Source organism: Mus pahari, chromosome 19, assembly GCF_900095145.1.
Source record: "Mus pahari chromosome 19, PAHARI_EIJ_v1.1, whole genome shotgun sequence".
Taxonomy (NCBI): Eukaryota; Metazoa; Chordata; class Mammalia; order Rodentia; family Muridae; genus Mus; species Mus pahari.
In genome coordinates, this window is record NC_034608.1 from 52,690,027 (window position 1) to 52,706,143 (window position 16,117).

The 16,117-nt window shown below is 49.7% G+C and overlaps 1 protein-coding gene across 2 annotated transcripts in view; it reads left to right on the plus strand.

Annotated features, from left to right (window-relative positions):
- Positions 1 to 1,979: 1,979 nt before the first annotated feature.
- Mfhas1 (malignant fibrous histiocytoma amplified sequence 1) overlaps positions 1,980 to 16,117 on the plus strand; it is an 89,691-nt gene continuing 75,553 nt past the window's right edge. For both annotated transcript variants that reach the window (XR_003842532.1, XM_021219392.2), the window contains exon 1: positions 1,980 to 5,564. Coding sequence is in view for 1 of the 2 variants with exons in the window: in XM_021219392.2 (XP_021075051.1) it covers positions 2,579 to 5,564 (2,986 nt within the window). In the remaining variant the exon portion in view is untranslated. The remainder of the gene's footprint in view (positions 5,565 to 16,117) is intronic.

Consider the following 16,117-nt stretch of genomic DNA (forward strand, 5'->3'; position numbering starts at 1 on the left):
GGGCATGCCTAAAAGCTGACAGGTCCCAGACCCCACTCAGCTCTCTTAAGCAGATAAACAAAATGATTGATTATCTAATGACAAATGGAGAGGAGTTTTCCGAAGACATTTACAATAGAAGGATAGTGATTCTTCAGTGGCTCCAGAGGGCAACAGTTTATCAAGGGCTCTTTAGATACATCCAAACCACATTAGGACTGAAGCAGAGCTATTTAAGATACCCTCCCTTGCCAGGGTTTTCTCCTCAGGACAAGCTTCAGATTGTTCCATTTATTAAAAGTAGACGTGTGGAAGAATCAGAGGTCACACTCATAAACATTGTGGGGGAAGATGTGCTCCAATGGTCATCCTACCTGTGGACTCAGCAAGGTCCCTTTACTATTTACTGGCAGATTATAATTTGCTTAGTGTCTTTGGGCCCCTTTCTACCTCTGTGGGGGGGAAAAAAAACATTTTAGTCTCCACCATGACTCAGAATATAGGACACAAATACACACACACACACACACACACACACACACACACCACCTCTAAGAGAATACTGGAATCTTTGAGTGTTTAATTTCTCAGGAAGTCCACAGATAAATGTGACAGTTAAATTACAGTTTTTATCTGAGGTGTCAGAGACTAACAACCCTGGGCCCATTTATACCACAGGATGCATGCCCTGGGCTTGGTATCCAACACTGGGGTGGATTTTCTGTTGCTTTCTCTCTTTAAAGAGACAAATACACGGAACATGGATACATATATAAATTTTTCAAAAAAAAAATAAATACAGGGGATCTAAAGAAGGCAGTCAAATAGTTTTCAGCCTTGGGATCTGAATTGAATCGGTTAGTTGCTTATTTCTCCTAGCTTTACTCCTAGTATGTAGACATTTGAGGACCATGTTCACCCTTCAACTCCCTCTACCCCAGCCCCCCCCCCCCGATTTCTCTCCTAACTGGTTTCCGCCACGCCTTTCTCACTTCTTCTTTGCTTGTTTGCTTGCAAATTGAGTCTAATTCGTGTTACCCTTATTATCATGGTATGGGGCCAACTGCTGGAGCTTTGGCAAGCTATCAGTGGCCACACCCTCTATGAAAGCGACTGTCCTTTTCAACCAGTCATTGCCTGTCGCTGTTCCTCAGATAAGGTGATTAAGCAACTGGAAAGGAGTGGTGGAGGTGATCTCTGCGGTCTTGACAGGTTTCACGGCTTTGATAAATTCGGAGATTACTTGAGTATAGATATGATCTTAAACCAACTTCCTCTCAATGGAAACAAACCCACACTGAACCCTGCAACAGCGAGAATGTGTCTGATACTACGGTCATTTCTCTGAACCCACAGAATACCGGGAATGTCGGATTCAAGATGTAGCATGTTGCATTCGGCTGTGGCGCTAAATGGGGTAGCCCGGATAAGACATCTTGCATTGCCTCCAACCCCCAACCACCCACAACAGGCCAGAGATGTGCTGGCTCAAACCAGGGGAGCTGAAAACTAGGCTTCGGTTGTCCTAGCACAAATAGTCCCCAATAACTGCTTATCAAATGGATTAAAAGGTTGTTTACTCCCCCCCCCCCATCTGCCTTTTATAATTACACTCTTGTTCTAAGCTCCTTTGACACCCGGGTCCCTAAATTCTGCCGGCTCCACAGAGGTGTGGATGAAGGGCGCATGGGAAGGGTGAGCAAGAAAGCTAGCTAAATCCTATGCTTAGGGATGAATAAGAAATCCTTAGAGACTAGGGCCAACAAAGAGCCTGGTGCAGGACAAGTCAACCCGGAGACCCCGGAGTCCCACACCAGCCTTGAGGACCGCATCTGGTGCGCCTGGCGCAGGGCGAAGTCCACGTCGCCATCCCCACCTTGACTGGACCCCCCAAACCCCGAAGTCTGCGCTGGCTTGCAACTCCCGCCCCTGGGGCGGTGCCGGGAACAAGCGGCGCCTCCGCCGGTCACGTGGGGGCCGCTCCACCGGGCGGCGCTGTAGCTTCCCGATCGCGTTCTCCCAGCGCCGGGGACGCGGCGCTCGCGCTCCCGCTCGAGCCGCGGGGAAACGGAGACAAGGAGACGCCGCCACCTCCGGCGCCCCGGCCCTGCGCCCGCAGCATGCCCGCCGCGGAGCCGAGCGCCGCCCTCCTCCTGCAGCTCGCGGAGGTAACGCCGCCGGCCTCCGGACCGCCGCTGCGAGGGTAGCGGGGCCGGAGTCGGCTACCGAGGCTCGGCGAGGCGGGCGGAGCTGGAGGAGGAGCAGGCATCCTCCGCGGCGCGGCGGGCGGCGGCCCTGCTGCCCGGCGCGCCCATGGCCCGGGAGCACGGAGAATGCAAGCCGCGCTGCGCGGCCGCAGCCCAGCTCCGAGCCGCTTGCCCGGAGCCCCCCAAAGCTGCCTGCGTCGCTGCCGCCCTCCAGTTGCGGACTCCCGGCCACCGGCTGCGCTAGGACCCACGGCCGCCGGCCGCGCAGGGGTGGTGGCCCGGGAGCAGCGGGAGCTAGAGGGCCCGGGAGCTGGGCGCCCGCCGGAGTCCAGCGCGGCATGCTGCTGCGGGCTCCGGTACCGGCGTGAGGGTTGTCGGCGCGGGGCCCCGCCATGGCTGGCAAGGACAGTGGCAACCTGAAGACGGTGAGGCTGTGGCGGGACGCCGCCCTGCGAGCCAGGAAGCTGCGGAGCAACCTGCGCCAGCTCACGCTCAGCTGCCCGGGGGCCGGAGGCGATCCACTGGAGTCCTCCGATGCCCCCCAGCTGGTGCTGCCGGCCAACATCGGGGACATTGAGGTGCTGAACCTGGGGAACAACAGCCTCGAGGATGTGCCTGAAGGTCTGGGGTCAGCTCTGGGCAGCCTTCGCGTCTTGGTCTTGCGCAGGAACCGCTTTACCCGGCTGCCCCCTGCGGTGGCAGAGCTAGGCCACCACCTTACCGAACTGGACATCAGCCACAACCGGCTGACCATCCTGGGAGCCGAGGTGGTGAGCGCCCTGAGGGAGCTGCGCAAACTCAACCTGAGCCACAACCAGCTGCCAGCCCTGCCTGCCCAGCTGGGTGCCCTGGTCCACCTGGAGGAGCTGGATGTCAGCTTCAACCGGCTAGCGCATCTGCCAGATTCCTTCTCCTGCCTCAACCACCTACGGACCCTTGACGTGGACCACAACCAGCTCACCGCCTTTCCCCAGCAGCTGCTGCAGCTGGCTGCCCTGGAGGAGCTCGACGTCTCCAGCAACCGGCTGCGAGGCCTACCTGAGGATATCAGTGCCCTGCGTGCCCTCAAGATCCTCTGGCTTAGCGGGGCCGAGCTTGGCACGCTGCCCAGCGGCTTCTGCGAGCTGGCCAGTTTGGAGAGCCTCATGTTAGATAACAACGGGCTCCAGGCTCTGCCCGATGAGTTCAGCCGTCTGCAGAGGCTCAAAATGCTCAACCTCTCTTCCAACCTCTTCGAGGAGTTCCCTGCTGCGCTGCTGCCCCTGGCTGGTCTGGAGGAGCTCTACCTTAGTCGCAATCAGCTCACCTCAGTGCCCTCTCTTATCGCCGGGCTGGGCCGGCTTCTCACCTTGTGGCTGGATAATAACCGCATCCGGTACCTGCCAGACTCCATTGTGGAGCTGACCGGCCTGGAGGAGCTGGTGCTCCAGGGCAACCAGATCGCTGTGCTGCCGGACAACTTTGGCCAGCTCTCCCGGGTAGGCTTGTGGAAAATCAAGGACAACCCACTGATTCAGCCCCCTTACGAAGTCTGCATGAAGGGGATCCCTTACATCGCAGCCTATCAGAAGGAACTGGCTCATTCGCAGCCAGCGGTGCAGCCCCGGCTCAAGCTGCTCCTGATGGGCCACAAGGCTGCGGGAAAGACCCTGCTTCGACACTGCCTCACTGAGGACAAAGTGGAGGGAGGGCAAGGAGGAGGGGACAAGGAGAAGAGCTACCTACCTTTCCCTCCCCTTGGGAGTAAGGGCATCGAGGTGACCAGCTGGACAGCGGATGCTTCCCGGGGCTTGCGGTTCATTGTGTATGACTTAGCTGGCGATGAAAGCTATGAAGTGATACAGCCCTTCTTCCTTTCCCCAGGAGCCCTGTATGTGCTCGTAGTCAACTTGGCTACCTATGAACCTCGCTGCTTTCCTACCACCGTGGGCTCCTTCTTGCATCGGGTGGGGGCCCGGGTGCCTCACGCTGTGGTGTGTATTGTGGGCACGCATGCGGACCTGTGTGGGGAGCGGGAGCTCGAGGAGAAGTGTCTGGACATTCACCGACAGATTGCCCTGCAGGAGAAGCACGATGCAGAGGGCCTTAGCCATCTAGCTAAGGTGGTGGATGAGGCCCTGGCTCGGGACTTCGAGCTGCGCTCTGCCAGCCCCCACGCAGCCTACTACGGTGTTTCAGACAAGAACCTTCGGAGGCGCAAGGCCCATTTTCAATACCTGCTTAACCACCGGCTGCAGATCCTCTCGCCCGTGTTGCCCGTGAGCTGCCGGGACCCCCTCCAATTGCAACGCCTTCGAGACAAGCTGCTCTCTGTAGCTGAGCACCGAGAAATCTTTCCCAACTTACACCGAGTCCTGCCGCGATCCTGGCAGGTACTGGAGGAACTGCATTTCCAGCCACCTCAGGCGCAACGACTGTGGCTGAGCTGGTGGGACTCTGCCCGCCTGGGCCTGCAGGCAGGTCTGACTGAGGACCGGCTCCAGAGTGCTCTTTCCTACCTGCACGAGAGCGGCAAGCTGCTCTATTTTGAGGATAGCCCGGCCCTCAAGGAGCATGTCTTCCACAACCTCACCCGCCTCATTGACATCCTCAATGTCTTTTTCCAGAGAGATGCTTCTTTGCTGCTGCATAAACTGCTCTTAGGGACCAATGGAGAGGGGGAGGGGGAGGGGGAAAGTTTCCCCACTATAGCAGTGCCCAGCCCGGGTCAGGACCCACTCCGGGCCACCCAGCTTCATCATTATGTGGAAGGCTTTCTGTTGCATGGGCTTCTGCCAGCCCACATCATTCGGTTGCTGCTTAAGCCTCATGTCCAGGCCCAACAGGACTTGCAGCTCCTGCTGGAGCTGTTGGAGAAGATGGGACTCTGTTACTGCCTCAATAAACCCAAAGGCAAGCCTTTGAATGGCTCCGCGGCATGGTACAAGTTCCCATGCTACGTGCAGAATGAGGTGCCCCATGCAGAGGCCTGGATTAATGGCACCAACCTAGCCGGGCAGTCTTTTGTGGCTGAACAGTTACAGATCGAATATAGTTTTCCCTTCACCTTTCCACCTGGATTGTTCGCACGTTACAGTGTTCAGATCAACAGCCACGTGGTGCACAGGTCGGATGGGAAATTTCAGATCTTTGCATATAGAGGGAAAGTTCCCGTGGTGGTGAGTTACAGACCTGCCAAGGGGGTCCTGCAGCCCGACACCCTGTCCATTGCCAGCCATGCGTCACTACCAAACATATGGACCGCATGGCAAGCCATCACCCCTTTGGTAGAGGAACTGAATGTCCTACTTCAGGAATGGCCTGGACTGCACTACACTGTGCACATCCTCTGTTCTAAGTGCCTTAAGAGAGGGTCGCCAAATCCACACGCTTTCCCAGGTAGGAGGAGAGGGTGTTTGGGATTCTCTGACGCTTTGTCTTAGGTTGTGTTTGGGAGACTTTTGTTTCTCGTGTGGCAGGAGTGTTTCTGCAGTCTCATAGACTTTCCAGGAAAGCCTTTCAAGGTAAATGAAGGGCGGTCGGCCAGGTGAAATGCTGCCATGAGCATCATTCTCTTCTAACAGAGAGACTCAAACTGCCAGATTCACACATTTCCAACTCTGCCTTTATTGTCCTATGCAAGCCAGCTGCATTTGCAGAAGGCAGTCTCAGGTGCGGTGCACAGAGGTCGGAGGACTGTGACATTAGAGCTGTCTGAGCCTCCCTTCTTACAGGCATTAGTCGAATGTCGATCAGAGAGTGGGAGGAGCCTGCGTCTGTGTCCGGGGTCATATTCTTTTGTTTAAAGTCTGTGTGCAACCAGCAAGTCAGAGTTAGGACTGGCTTTCCCGGAGAAATCCGAAGAATGTTCTGTAATCAGGGTGAGTGATGGTTGAGTAGTCTGTAATGCATGCATGCCTCTTGAGAGTGCAGACTTGACCAGCTCCAGAGAGAGAGAGAGAGAGAGAGAGAGAGAGAGAGAGAGAGAGAGAGAGAGGACTCACTTCTCTGAAGGGAGTTTCCTGACATTTCTTGGCAACTTTGAGCTCTGTAGACATCATAAGATAGCTTCTTGGAAAAGGGGGCTTTCCGGAGGTGGTTTTTAAGTGAGGGAAGGGAAAGCAAGAAAAGAAAACCCAGGAGCCTCCTAGGGTGTGTTTCCCCAATAGGTTTTTTTTTTTTCCTTTTGTAAACAGTTATGGGTGAATGAGAGAATTTGAGGACTAAGTTGTTTAAGCTCTCAAACAAGCAAGCAAGCAAACAAGGAACCCTCATTTTCAAAGCCACTGTAAAGGTTCAGCAACCCTGAAGAACAGAAAGTCTGGGCTTTCCACCTGCCCAGCCTCCTCCCCATCAGCATAGCCTTCCCATCCTCATTCATCATTCTCTGCACAGGACCAGTCAATTTTCCCCATCCCTTCTCCCTCAGGAGCGAACCCTCCTCCAAGTCTGGAATTCCTGGCTTACATTAGTGATCCCTCTGGGTGTTTATTCTTGAGGGTTTGAGCAATTGCATAATGAATGACACGTGCCCATCATTGTAATGTAATCTAGGGTAGTTTCAGAGAGAGAGAGAGAGAGAGAGAGAGAGAGAGAGAGAGAGAGAGAGAGAGAGTCCTTTGTGCTCCTTTATCTGTCTTGAGAACTCCTGTTCTGTCTGGGAGCTTTCCCACTCCTCACCCTTGGTTAATTAGTCTCAAGCCTTTAAGCTAGGAACTGTTTCCTTGTCGATTGAGGCTCTTTAACAGCTGATTTGTGTGCAGTCCCCTGGTCAATAGCATTACAAGCATCCTTAGCACAAACCCTGTAACAATAGGGTGGCCGAGCCCTTCTCACCTTGGTCCCCCATCACCCAGGGTAGGTTGAGGCGCGCTGAATGGGAAGAGCGAATGCCACTCTGATCTTTGTCTTAGCCCGAGTGGCAACTCGAGTGCAGCTTGTCACAGTGCCGGAAGGAATAAGATACCCAATGTTTCCGAAGGCGATGTCTGCCCGTTGCCCTAGATCTAGGCTTAATTCTTCAGCGTGAAAAAAGCCACCATACTGGGTTACCGGCCACGGAAGCCAACCATTCTGTGTGATTATCCGGTTTCTTGTCAGCCGGCCCGGACTTGGAGGATGCCTCGATGTGTTTGCCATTGGATTTTATTCACGGAAGGTAAACACCTTCCTCACTGTGTTACTAAGTTGTACATAGGGATGGAGAGCCCTGCACTCCCGAGGGTACTCAACTGAGAGTTCTCTGAAACCAGTTCTTGCTCAATGCAGAGGTGGAGCGCGAATTGGTGCCCTGCACGCCAAAGGGAAGGACATAGGTTACTGAACGAGGACCAGTTGGGGCTGAGGAATTCTGCTAATAGGACAGTGAGCCTGGTATGATTTCTACCCTCGCCTCCTCTTGGAAGTTTTCACTTTTGATGCATAGGGAGATGGCTAGACAATAAGAGGACCCAGCTTGTTTCTCCATTGGCCCTTTTCCATTGCTGCCCGCGGCTGGCAATCCAGGTTATAAGGAAGATGTTACTTTCCAAAGTTGAGAAAGGAAAAGAGAAGAATTGTAAGAACACACATCTATATTGAGAAATATGCCAGCAGTAATTTTTTTTTATAACATGCATGGAATGTTTCTGCCTTATTTATGACAGAAATGCTATTTTTTAAAATTTGTTTCAGCTTATATTTTTACCCCTAAAGTAGCAAAGAGATCAGAAATATTGGGAAGGCTGACAATATTGTATTTTTCTTTACACTGTGACAACAACAACAACAACAACAACAACAAAAAGAACAAGATTTTTTTTCTCTCTCTTTTTTTTTTTCTGGGATTCCCAGCCTTTATTAGAAATGGTTATAATCCTGGAAGATCTGCTAAGACTACAAGTAATGAAATCTAGAATGTCACGTGGGAGAAATGATAACATTCGATGTTTGGTTATGAGAGGACATACCCTTAGGTAACTAAAGCATGTGTCAGTCTGGCAGGAGCTTTACTCTCTGTTAGCTTTCTGTCTTTCTATGGAGTCATTTGCTTTTTAGGGACAGAAAATTGGAGACTTCCTTTTACACTTAATTAAAGTATCAAGTTCTCTTGTAAATTCACAATTTTACATACAATGGTTTAAAAACTGATTTTTTAAGTTTCTTTTTTTTTGTTTTTTGTCTCCCTTGGGACATTAAGTGCCATTTCCCATGTTGCCTGGTACCATTCAGCCAAAGCATTCATCCCATTAAAAGCTTTTAAAATGTTCTTATATGGAAAGCCCATTCTGACCCTGCCCAATTGCATTCCCTGGCAAGAGCTACTTAGCTGGCTAAGTGATGCGGAGCTGGAGTTCTCTTGCTTTAACTTTGGAGGTCCTTAGTCAGCAACCATGGGTTTAAAATTCTCCTGGAGGAGGCCCAATCACACTGTCAATGAGATTAAAGATTTTATTTAAGATTTATTTATTGTAGATTTTATGTAAGACAATTGGGCTGAAATACGAGAGTATGTAAAGATTTATTTATTTATTTTATCTGCTTGGACTAAAGTTTAGTCTGCCTGCCTGCCTGTACAGAAGAGGATGTGGGATGCTCAGGAAATGGAGTTACAGACAGTTGTTAGTGGCTATGTGGCTGTTGGGAATTGAACCCTGGTACTCCAGAAGAGGAACCAGTGTTCTTAACTGTGGGGCCATCTTGCCAGCCCTCCAGAGTTCTTCCAGAAACTGAAGGCAGATCTGTAAGATGCTTAAATGTTGCTGTAGCTCAGCAGGTAAAGGCACTTGTCTTGCAATCCTAGACACCCGGGTTCTGTCCCCAGATCACATATAAAGGTAGAAGGTCAAACAGGCCTCTACACATGTGCTGAATTGTGTGTGCACACACAAACGCAATCATTTTTCAGACTATCGCTGGGCGTGGACTCTGCCTATATCCACCTCCCTCTTCCATTCCTCCCCTGTAATTGGTCCTGGGCTCTCATTCCCAGAGTGCGCTGTTCTTCCTACGGGATGTTTATTCATGTTTTCCTTCTCTTCTGGCAGTATCATTTAAACCAGAATGGTCAGCCTCCTGAGGTTGGCTGACCTGATGGACACAGTGGCTACCTCATTGGACCACAGCAAGACTGCAGTACATTGATAACATTTCAGCAATCAAATGACCGCTTTGTGGATTTGAGTTGGAAGAATATATCTTAGTCTAAGTGACTTTGAATATAAGTTTTCACTCATATTCAAATATTTACCCTCCAAGTTATGAGTGGTAGTTTTAAACAAGGAGAAAGCAATCCAGTAAGCTTAATTATCTGGTTTTCCTTAATTTGGGTCACACGTATTCACACATCTCAAAAGTACCTTCGCTGCTTCATTTCCTTTTTGCACCTAGTGTGTACCGGTCTGACTGTGTGTAACCTGTCTTACTTCATATGCCTGTCTGACAGTGTGCACCTATCTAACTGTATGTACTGGTCTGAATGTGTTTGCTTGGCCATCTTGCTACAATGTGTGCCCATATGACACTGTGTGTCCTACTGATAGTATGTTGCACATACCATACTGTGTATGGTCTGTCTGATAGTGTGGACCCATCTGACTGTGTGTTTCTCTGGCTATGTGTACCAGTCTGACAGTGTGTGCCTATACGTTGTACATATCCAACTGTGTGTGCCAGTCTGACTGTGTGCTAGTCTGACTGCGTGTCCTGGTCTGAGTGTGTTGAAGTGTCTGATGGTGCCTGTCTCTCTGGTGCTTAGCATTATCTCTCTGTTAACAGGATGGTTGCATATGTCCTAATTCTTTCTTGATTAGACTGTTCGCTTGCTTCCTCTAAGCAGAGACCTTCCTGAGGCTTTGTGGTCCCTGGAAGCCTCTCTGGTGCTCCCTGGGTGACTGGTGCTTCATATGAAGAATCTCTTTGTGGTACTGTTGAGTTCCCAGGTAGTACCGGATGGTGATCTTGCCTTGGCATGCATCCACCACTCAGATGTCCTGGCTCTCCTGCTGGGCCTGGACCGTGGCACTTGCCCTTGAATGGGCCCTTCATTTTGACTACTGAAGCGGAGCAAAGTTCTTGCCTTATTATATCTAAATTTTACAATTACTGGAATCTGAGCATGACCTAGTTGCTCAGATTGAATTAAGTCATTGTTTTTGGGCCCCACAAAGCTTATTCGATATCTTTTTTAGCTTCACTCTATTAATATTGATGCCCCCTGGGTTTTTATTTTTATAAACAGTCCTCGTTGAACCCGGTAGGACTTTCTCTGCATAAAAAGAAAGAAAAAAAAACCTAATAATGTAGTAAGAAAAAGAAATGCTGTGCATAATACAGTTCAAAGACTGGGGAGGTCTACAGAGTGCTCAAATTGTTGTAAGGTATAGGAGTCTCTGCTTTCAGTTCTAGGGTGTACCCTGCTCAGGTACTTAAGAACTTCCCAGAGAAAGACCTTTTTGTTTGTAACCCACAGTCTATGTGATGGTCTGCCTCCTGCTTCCCTGGCTTCCTGGTGAGCCTGGCTCTTCTTCATTCACTTCATCTGATATCTAACATGTGGATGGGCGCCCTCAGGGATGTTTGGGGAGGTCTAGGCAAGGATCTAGAATAACAGAGCTTTTCCCATGGCTGGGAGGATGTGCCAGTTTTTGCCCCTTGCCCAGGAAGGGGTGTGTGGGAAGGGCCAGTTCTGGAGTGAATGTTTCTGGTAGTTTTCCCTGATTTGGTTCTTAATTCTCGTATCCCCATTGGGAACACCTTGATGAAAGACTCGGCAGCCATCATTAGTGGGCTTCTTTTTGAGTTGTTGAAAACTGTGGCAAGTGCTGGCCAAGTCTTTACCTTCTCTTGTCACCTGCAGCTCCGTGGAAACACACGGGAAGGTCTATCAAGGTCAGGCTCAGCCAGCCAGGCCTTAGGTCTCTCAGGCTCAGACTTCCCTCAGAGGAGGGAAAAGCACACTGGTACACATTCTCTAGCGCTGCTCTGGCCTTAGAGAAAAACCGACCTTCTTCTCCTCAGAAGGACTGGTAGGCATCTCAGACACCCACAGAATGCATGTGAGCAGCTCATGAAACTTGAGAGACTTCCCCACCACGCCCCTTCTCTGGGGAATGGCGCAGTGTCTCAGGGACTCTTCTTCTTTTGCCTTCTGATATTTCTTGGCAGCCGGCTGGGCAGCACCGGAAATGGCTGAGCAGGTGGGAGGGACTCCACGGCCGTCGTTTCTGAGGGATCAAGGCACTGCGATATCTCTGATTCCTTGCAGGTCGGTTTTGGGTTGTTTCTGGTGTTCTCGATCTGCAAGTGTATACGTCGAGGTTTGCCATGTGATTTTTGTTTCTTGTTTGTGTTCTTCCCCTCTTTGCATACAAACTCTCACAGAAATAAACGGAGAGGGGGAAAGATGGTCAGAATACCGAAATAAACGGAGAGGGGGAAAGATGGTCAGAATACCTCGTTGAGTATGTAGGAGCTGGCTGCCTAATTCTGCTCCCTAACCTTACGTTTAGTTCCCTAGGGCACTGGTGACTCTTCCTTCCAAAGCAGAGTTCTCTTTGCTCTTCCTCCCCTGATTGGCTCATACCTTTCCCTTAACTTTGACTTCCATGGTGGGTTGGGGGGAGGTTCAGTGATGGGGGAACATGAAGCCATGATTGGTGGAAGTGGAATGGATCCAGGAAGGCAGATTTCTACCCCCCGCCCCCCTCCCCCCCAGTGGCTTTACCCTCTTCCAGGCAATGTTGCTTCCCAGGATTCCACCCTGGGTTCAGCCTATTGATTGGAGATCAAGGGAAGACCCTAGTGGAGTGGCTGACTGGGGTATAGACACGCCCATGAGTGACTGACTAGGGTATAGACACGCCCATGAGTGGCTGACTAGGGTATAGACACACCCATGAGTGGCTAACTGGTGTATAGACACACCCATGAGTGGCTAACTGGTGTATAGACAAGCCCATGTGCACTGCATATTTGGCAGTCGCATCGATAACTATTCCCAGATACCCTTGCCAGCAGGCTGACTTATTTGTAGAGAATGAGAAGGAAAATTTTGGAGTTATTTTTATTTTTGGCAGCAAGTGCTCAAAAACATTTATTTCTTCAGTGTAATAATGTCCTAGCTGGAAACACTGAGGCTTGTTTTTATTTTTTTAAATTTTTTTTTTTAATTTTTTTTTTTTTTTTAAGAAAAAATGAGGGAGGAGCCCCTGAGCAACAGTTTTCTCTCTAACAGGACACCCAGGAAAGGTAGAGAATACAAACAGTGAGGACCGCAGTAGGGTGTGATGGACAGGGTCGCCAGAGGAGCCAGGCAGCTTTGTTGGACGCCAGATGCCCACAGGCTCTCCCTGCTTGCTTCTGGAAAGTTCCTGCTGCTCCAAACCTTAGCCCTGGGCACCCAGGCTATACCCACTTCCTCTCACAGTCTATGCAATGGCTCTCCCTAGCAGAGAATGTTTTGGGGGTGGGGTAGCTTCATGAGTCAAGTTCTTGGTGTGGCTGGCCTTGCTGCTCTTTGCTTCTTGTGCCTCCTCCTTCTCTCCCCCCTCTCTTTCTCCCCTCTTTTCCCTACCCCCTTTCTCCTCTTTCCCCCTCCTCTGTCCCCTTCTTTCCCTTTCCCTCCTCCTCCCTCCCTCCCTCCCTTTCTCTTCCTCACATCACCTTCCTCCTCTTCTCTCTTCCTCCTCCTCTCAAGGTGAAATTTATCAAATGTACAATCAACCATTTAAACGTGAACAACTCATTGGCATTTCCTACCTTCACAGAACTGTGCAAGCATGACCTTCGAGCCAAGTGCTTGTGTAGGCAAGGAGCATCAAGGCAGGGCTGGGCCTCCTCCTTGGGATGGATCGATCAGGAATTCTTCCACCTGGTTCCCGTGCCAACTTTCTTTGCAGGGCATGGCTTAAGAGTAAGAGTTTGGGTGCTTCCTCATTGACTGGGCATCTCTCTCATGGCCATATTGGGATCCTCTTGTTAGGGTTAGTGAGTATAGCAGGTAGTGTGTGTGTGTGTGTGTGTGTGTGTGTTCACCCACATGTGACTCACATAGGATGACAAAGATCACCTGAGAGAGACTTATGACTATTTTCAACATAGAGCTTTTACGATTTCTTTTTGTACATTTTGAGTGATAAGCCCAGAGTGCTTGGCCCTTAGGCCACAGATAGATAAACTGGTAAAGGTTGGGAATATTTCAATATTAGGATCTTAATTACCACACCAGACAAGTTACCAGCTTGAGTCTGTTGCCAGTCACTTTTGAATACCTTCTGTACACAGATGTCTAAGCTGGACTGGGAGATTTAGGAGAATAAAGTAAAATGCACTCCGTTGGCCATGGGGGTAGGATCTTAACATGATGACTTATGGACTCTGACCATCTAGAGATAAAAATTGTTGTGTGTTTGTGAGATGCCTGGCTTCTCATTTTTTCTAGGGGGGGGGAAATCCTTGCATTTAGAGAGAAACTGACTCCTGGTTTGAATTTACTTGATGAGGAAGAATAGGTAGAAAGGAACGCCCACATGCCTTGCTCCTGGATACTTTGTTGCCTTAAATCTCAGGCAGAGCCTGAGGGAAAGATGTGGTCCCACCAGCATCACCAGCATCAACACCAGCAGCATCACCAAGTCTTTCTGAAACCTTTCAAAGGTGATCATCCCTTTTGAGGGAAAAAAAAAGTGCCCTTTCTTCTAAGGATCACTGCGTTCTTAGTTATTTATTTGCTCCTGCTTTGGAAGGATCAAGGGCCATCGGTCACTTTCAGGCTCTGAAGACAGCACCAATTACAGTGGGTGTTGTTGAGCATGTGCGACTGCTGCTTGCAGGTTTCTTTGTTGAGGGAGGCTTTGTTGAGATGGCTCCCTATTATTAGCCTATTAAACGTTGAGAGATTCAAAGAGTTAATAGCTCAGATCCTCCCTGCTCCCAGGATGCTGCATCATCTCAGATCCTCATTGTTCCCAGGATGAGTCATGTGCCCTTGACGTGGTGTTAGAACTAGATGCTAGCTGTAGCGAATTAGGGGGAGTGTGGAGCATAACCCTTTACCCCTCCCTTGTTGGAAAAGAGAGAGCTTAAGAGTGGTTGTGGAAGCGATGCAGGGGTGGCTCAGTGGGTAGCGAGAGGACCTGGGTTAGGATCCCAGTGCCCACGTAAAAAGCCGCTTGTCTTAGCCTGCAGCTGCAATCCTGGCAGTGAGGAGGTAAAGAAAGGAAGATATCTGGGATTTGCTGGCCAGCTAGTCTTGCATACACACCCATACACACACATATACACACACATACACACACATGCACATATGCACATGCACATGCATGTCATCATGTCTATGATTTTTTTTTTTTTTAAGTAAAATGGAAGCATTCTAATGCACTGGTCGGCCTACCGTTGTTAGGGATATGGTTGGAGGACACCAGGAGACTGAGCATGTGCTGAGTTTTCAGCACACTCAGAGGCTTCAAGTGAGTGATCTCATTCAGATCCCTGGTAATCCCACGAGGTAAGGATCGCTGGGCCCTCGGTTTTCCGGTGGAGATTAGCTTTAGCAACTAAGTGACTTCCATACGAGCACTCTGGGTTTGCTCTAGCCTTCTGTTCATCTCTCAGAGGGGTTGGCTCCTTCGTAGGCAGCCCGCGGAGAATGCCTTCTGTATATCACTAATAGCCGGGCTTGCAATGTGGAGTCAGCAGAGGTCACAGTCAGGGGTGTGAGCCACAAGGAAAGCGTGCTGTGGCCACGCCTGCAAGGTCACTCTGAAGCTGAGTGTTAGAGGTAGTTGCCAGGCCACCACAGGAAGAAGGAAGTGGGAAGTGGGTCTCGGTAGGTGAAGGGGGCTGAAGGCCTAGGTGGGCATGACAGAGATCGTGTGCTCAAAGCATTTGGCATTTAGGAGTTACGATAAGGAAGGGGGTTCTTTATTTGAATGATAGTTCAAGACTAGACATCTTGGGTAGTGACTCCTGATGGCCCTTGAATTAGACCATTGAGACACTGTTCCAGCATAGCCTTTGCCACCGGGCAGCGCTCTGCTGAGCCCTGGAAGACATTTGCAGCCGTGGCGGTGGAAAGGTGGCCTCAGATGATCTGCGTGGGACACTGTGTCCAAGTCTGACCACTTTCTCCAGGTCAGAGTTCAGGGAAGAAAGGGCCGTTGCTTATCCCCACAGCACGATGGCTGTATGTTTCAGTAATCCACAGGACTGTATGTGAGGTCATTGATTTTCCTCACTGTAAATCTTACCATAACAGCCCCCGAGAAAAGCAATTTGAATTTAATACAACTATTGTTTAACTTTGAGCCCTTTACATCTCGACTCTCTTTATGTATTACTTGTAACTCTAGAGTAAATGAATGTACAACTTTAATTATTTTTGCTTCTCAATACCCTATTCTATGCATATCAGTCATCTGCATGTAACTGACTTCAGGAAGCCAGGGTTTCTTGCATTGATCTCCCTGTTACTACTTGAGTTTTCCTGTCTTTGCCTCTCACTTTACCCAAATAGACTATGTTGCCCTTTGACGGAAACACTCAGAAGTACAGGATATTAAAAAAAAAAAAAAAGGCTTTGCATTCTTTCTGCTTTGATTTGAAACATAGGATTTATGTTGCTTCTTAAAGTAGAAACATTCTGGGCTGATAAAATGGCTCAATGGTAGAGGTGATTGCTGTGCAAACCTAAAGACCTGAGTTCGATCCCCGGAACCCAAGTAAAAGTGGAAGGAGAGAGTGAGCTCCACAAGGACATCCTCTGATTTCTGTATTTGTGCTGGAACATGTGCCCAATCTACTACTGCTGCTGCTGCTGCTGCTGCTACTGCTACTACTACTCATAGACAGATAGACAGACAGAAAGACACACACACACATACACACACACACACACGCATCCCATAATAAGAAACAAAATTAAATTCAAAAGGAAAAGCAAGGAGTTTTTTTTTTTTTTTTTTTTTTTTTTTTTT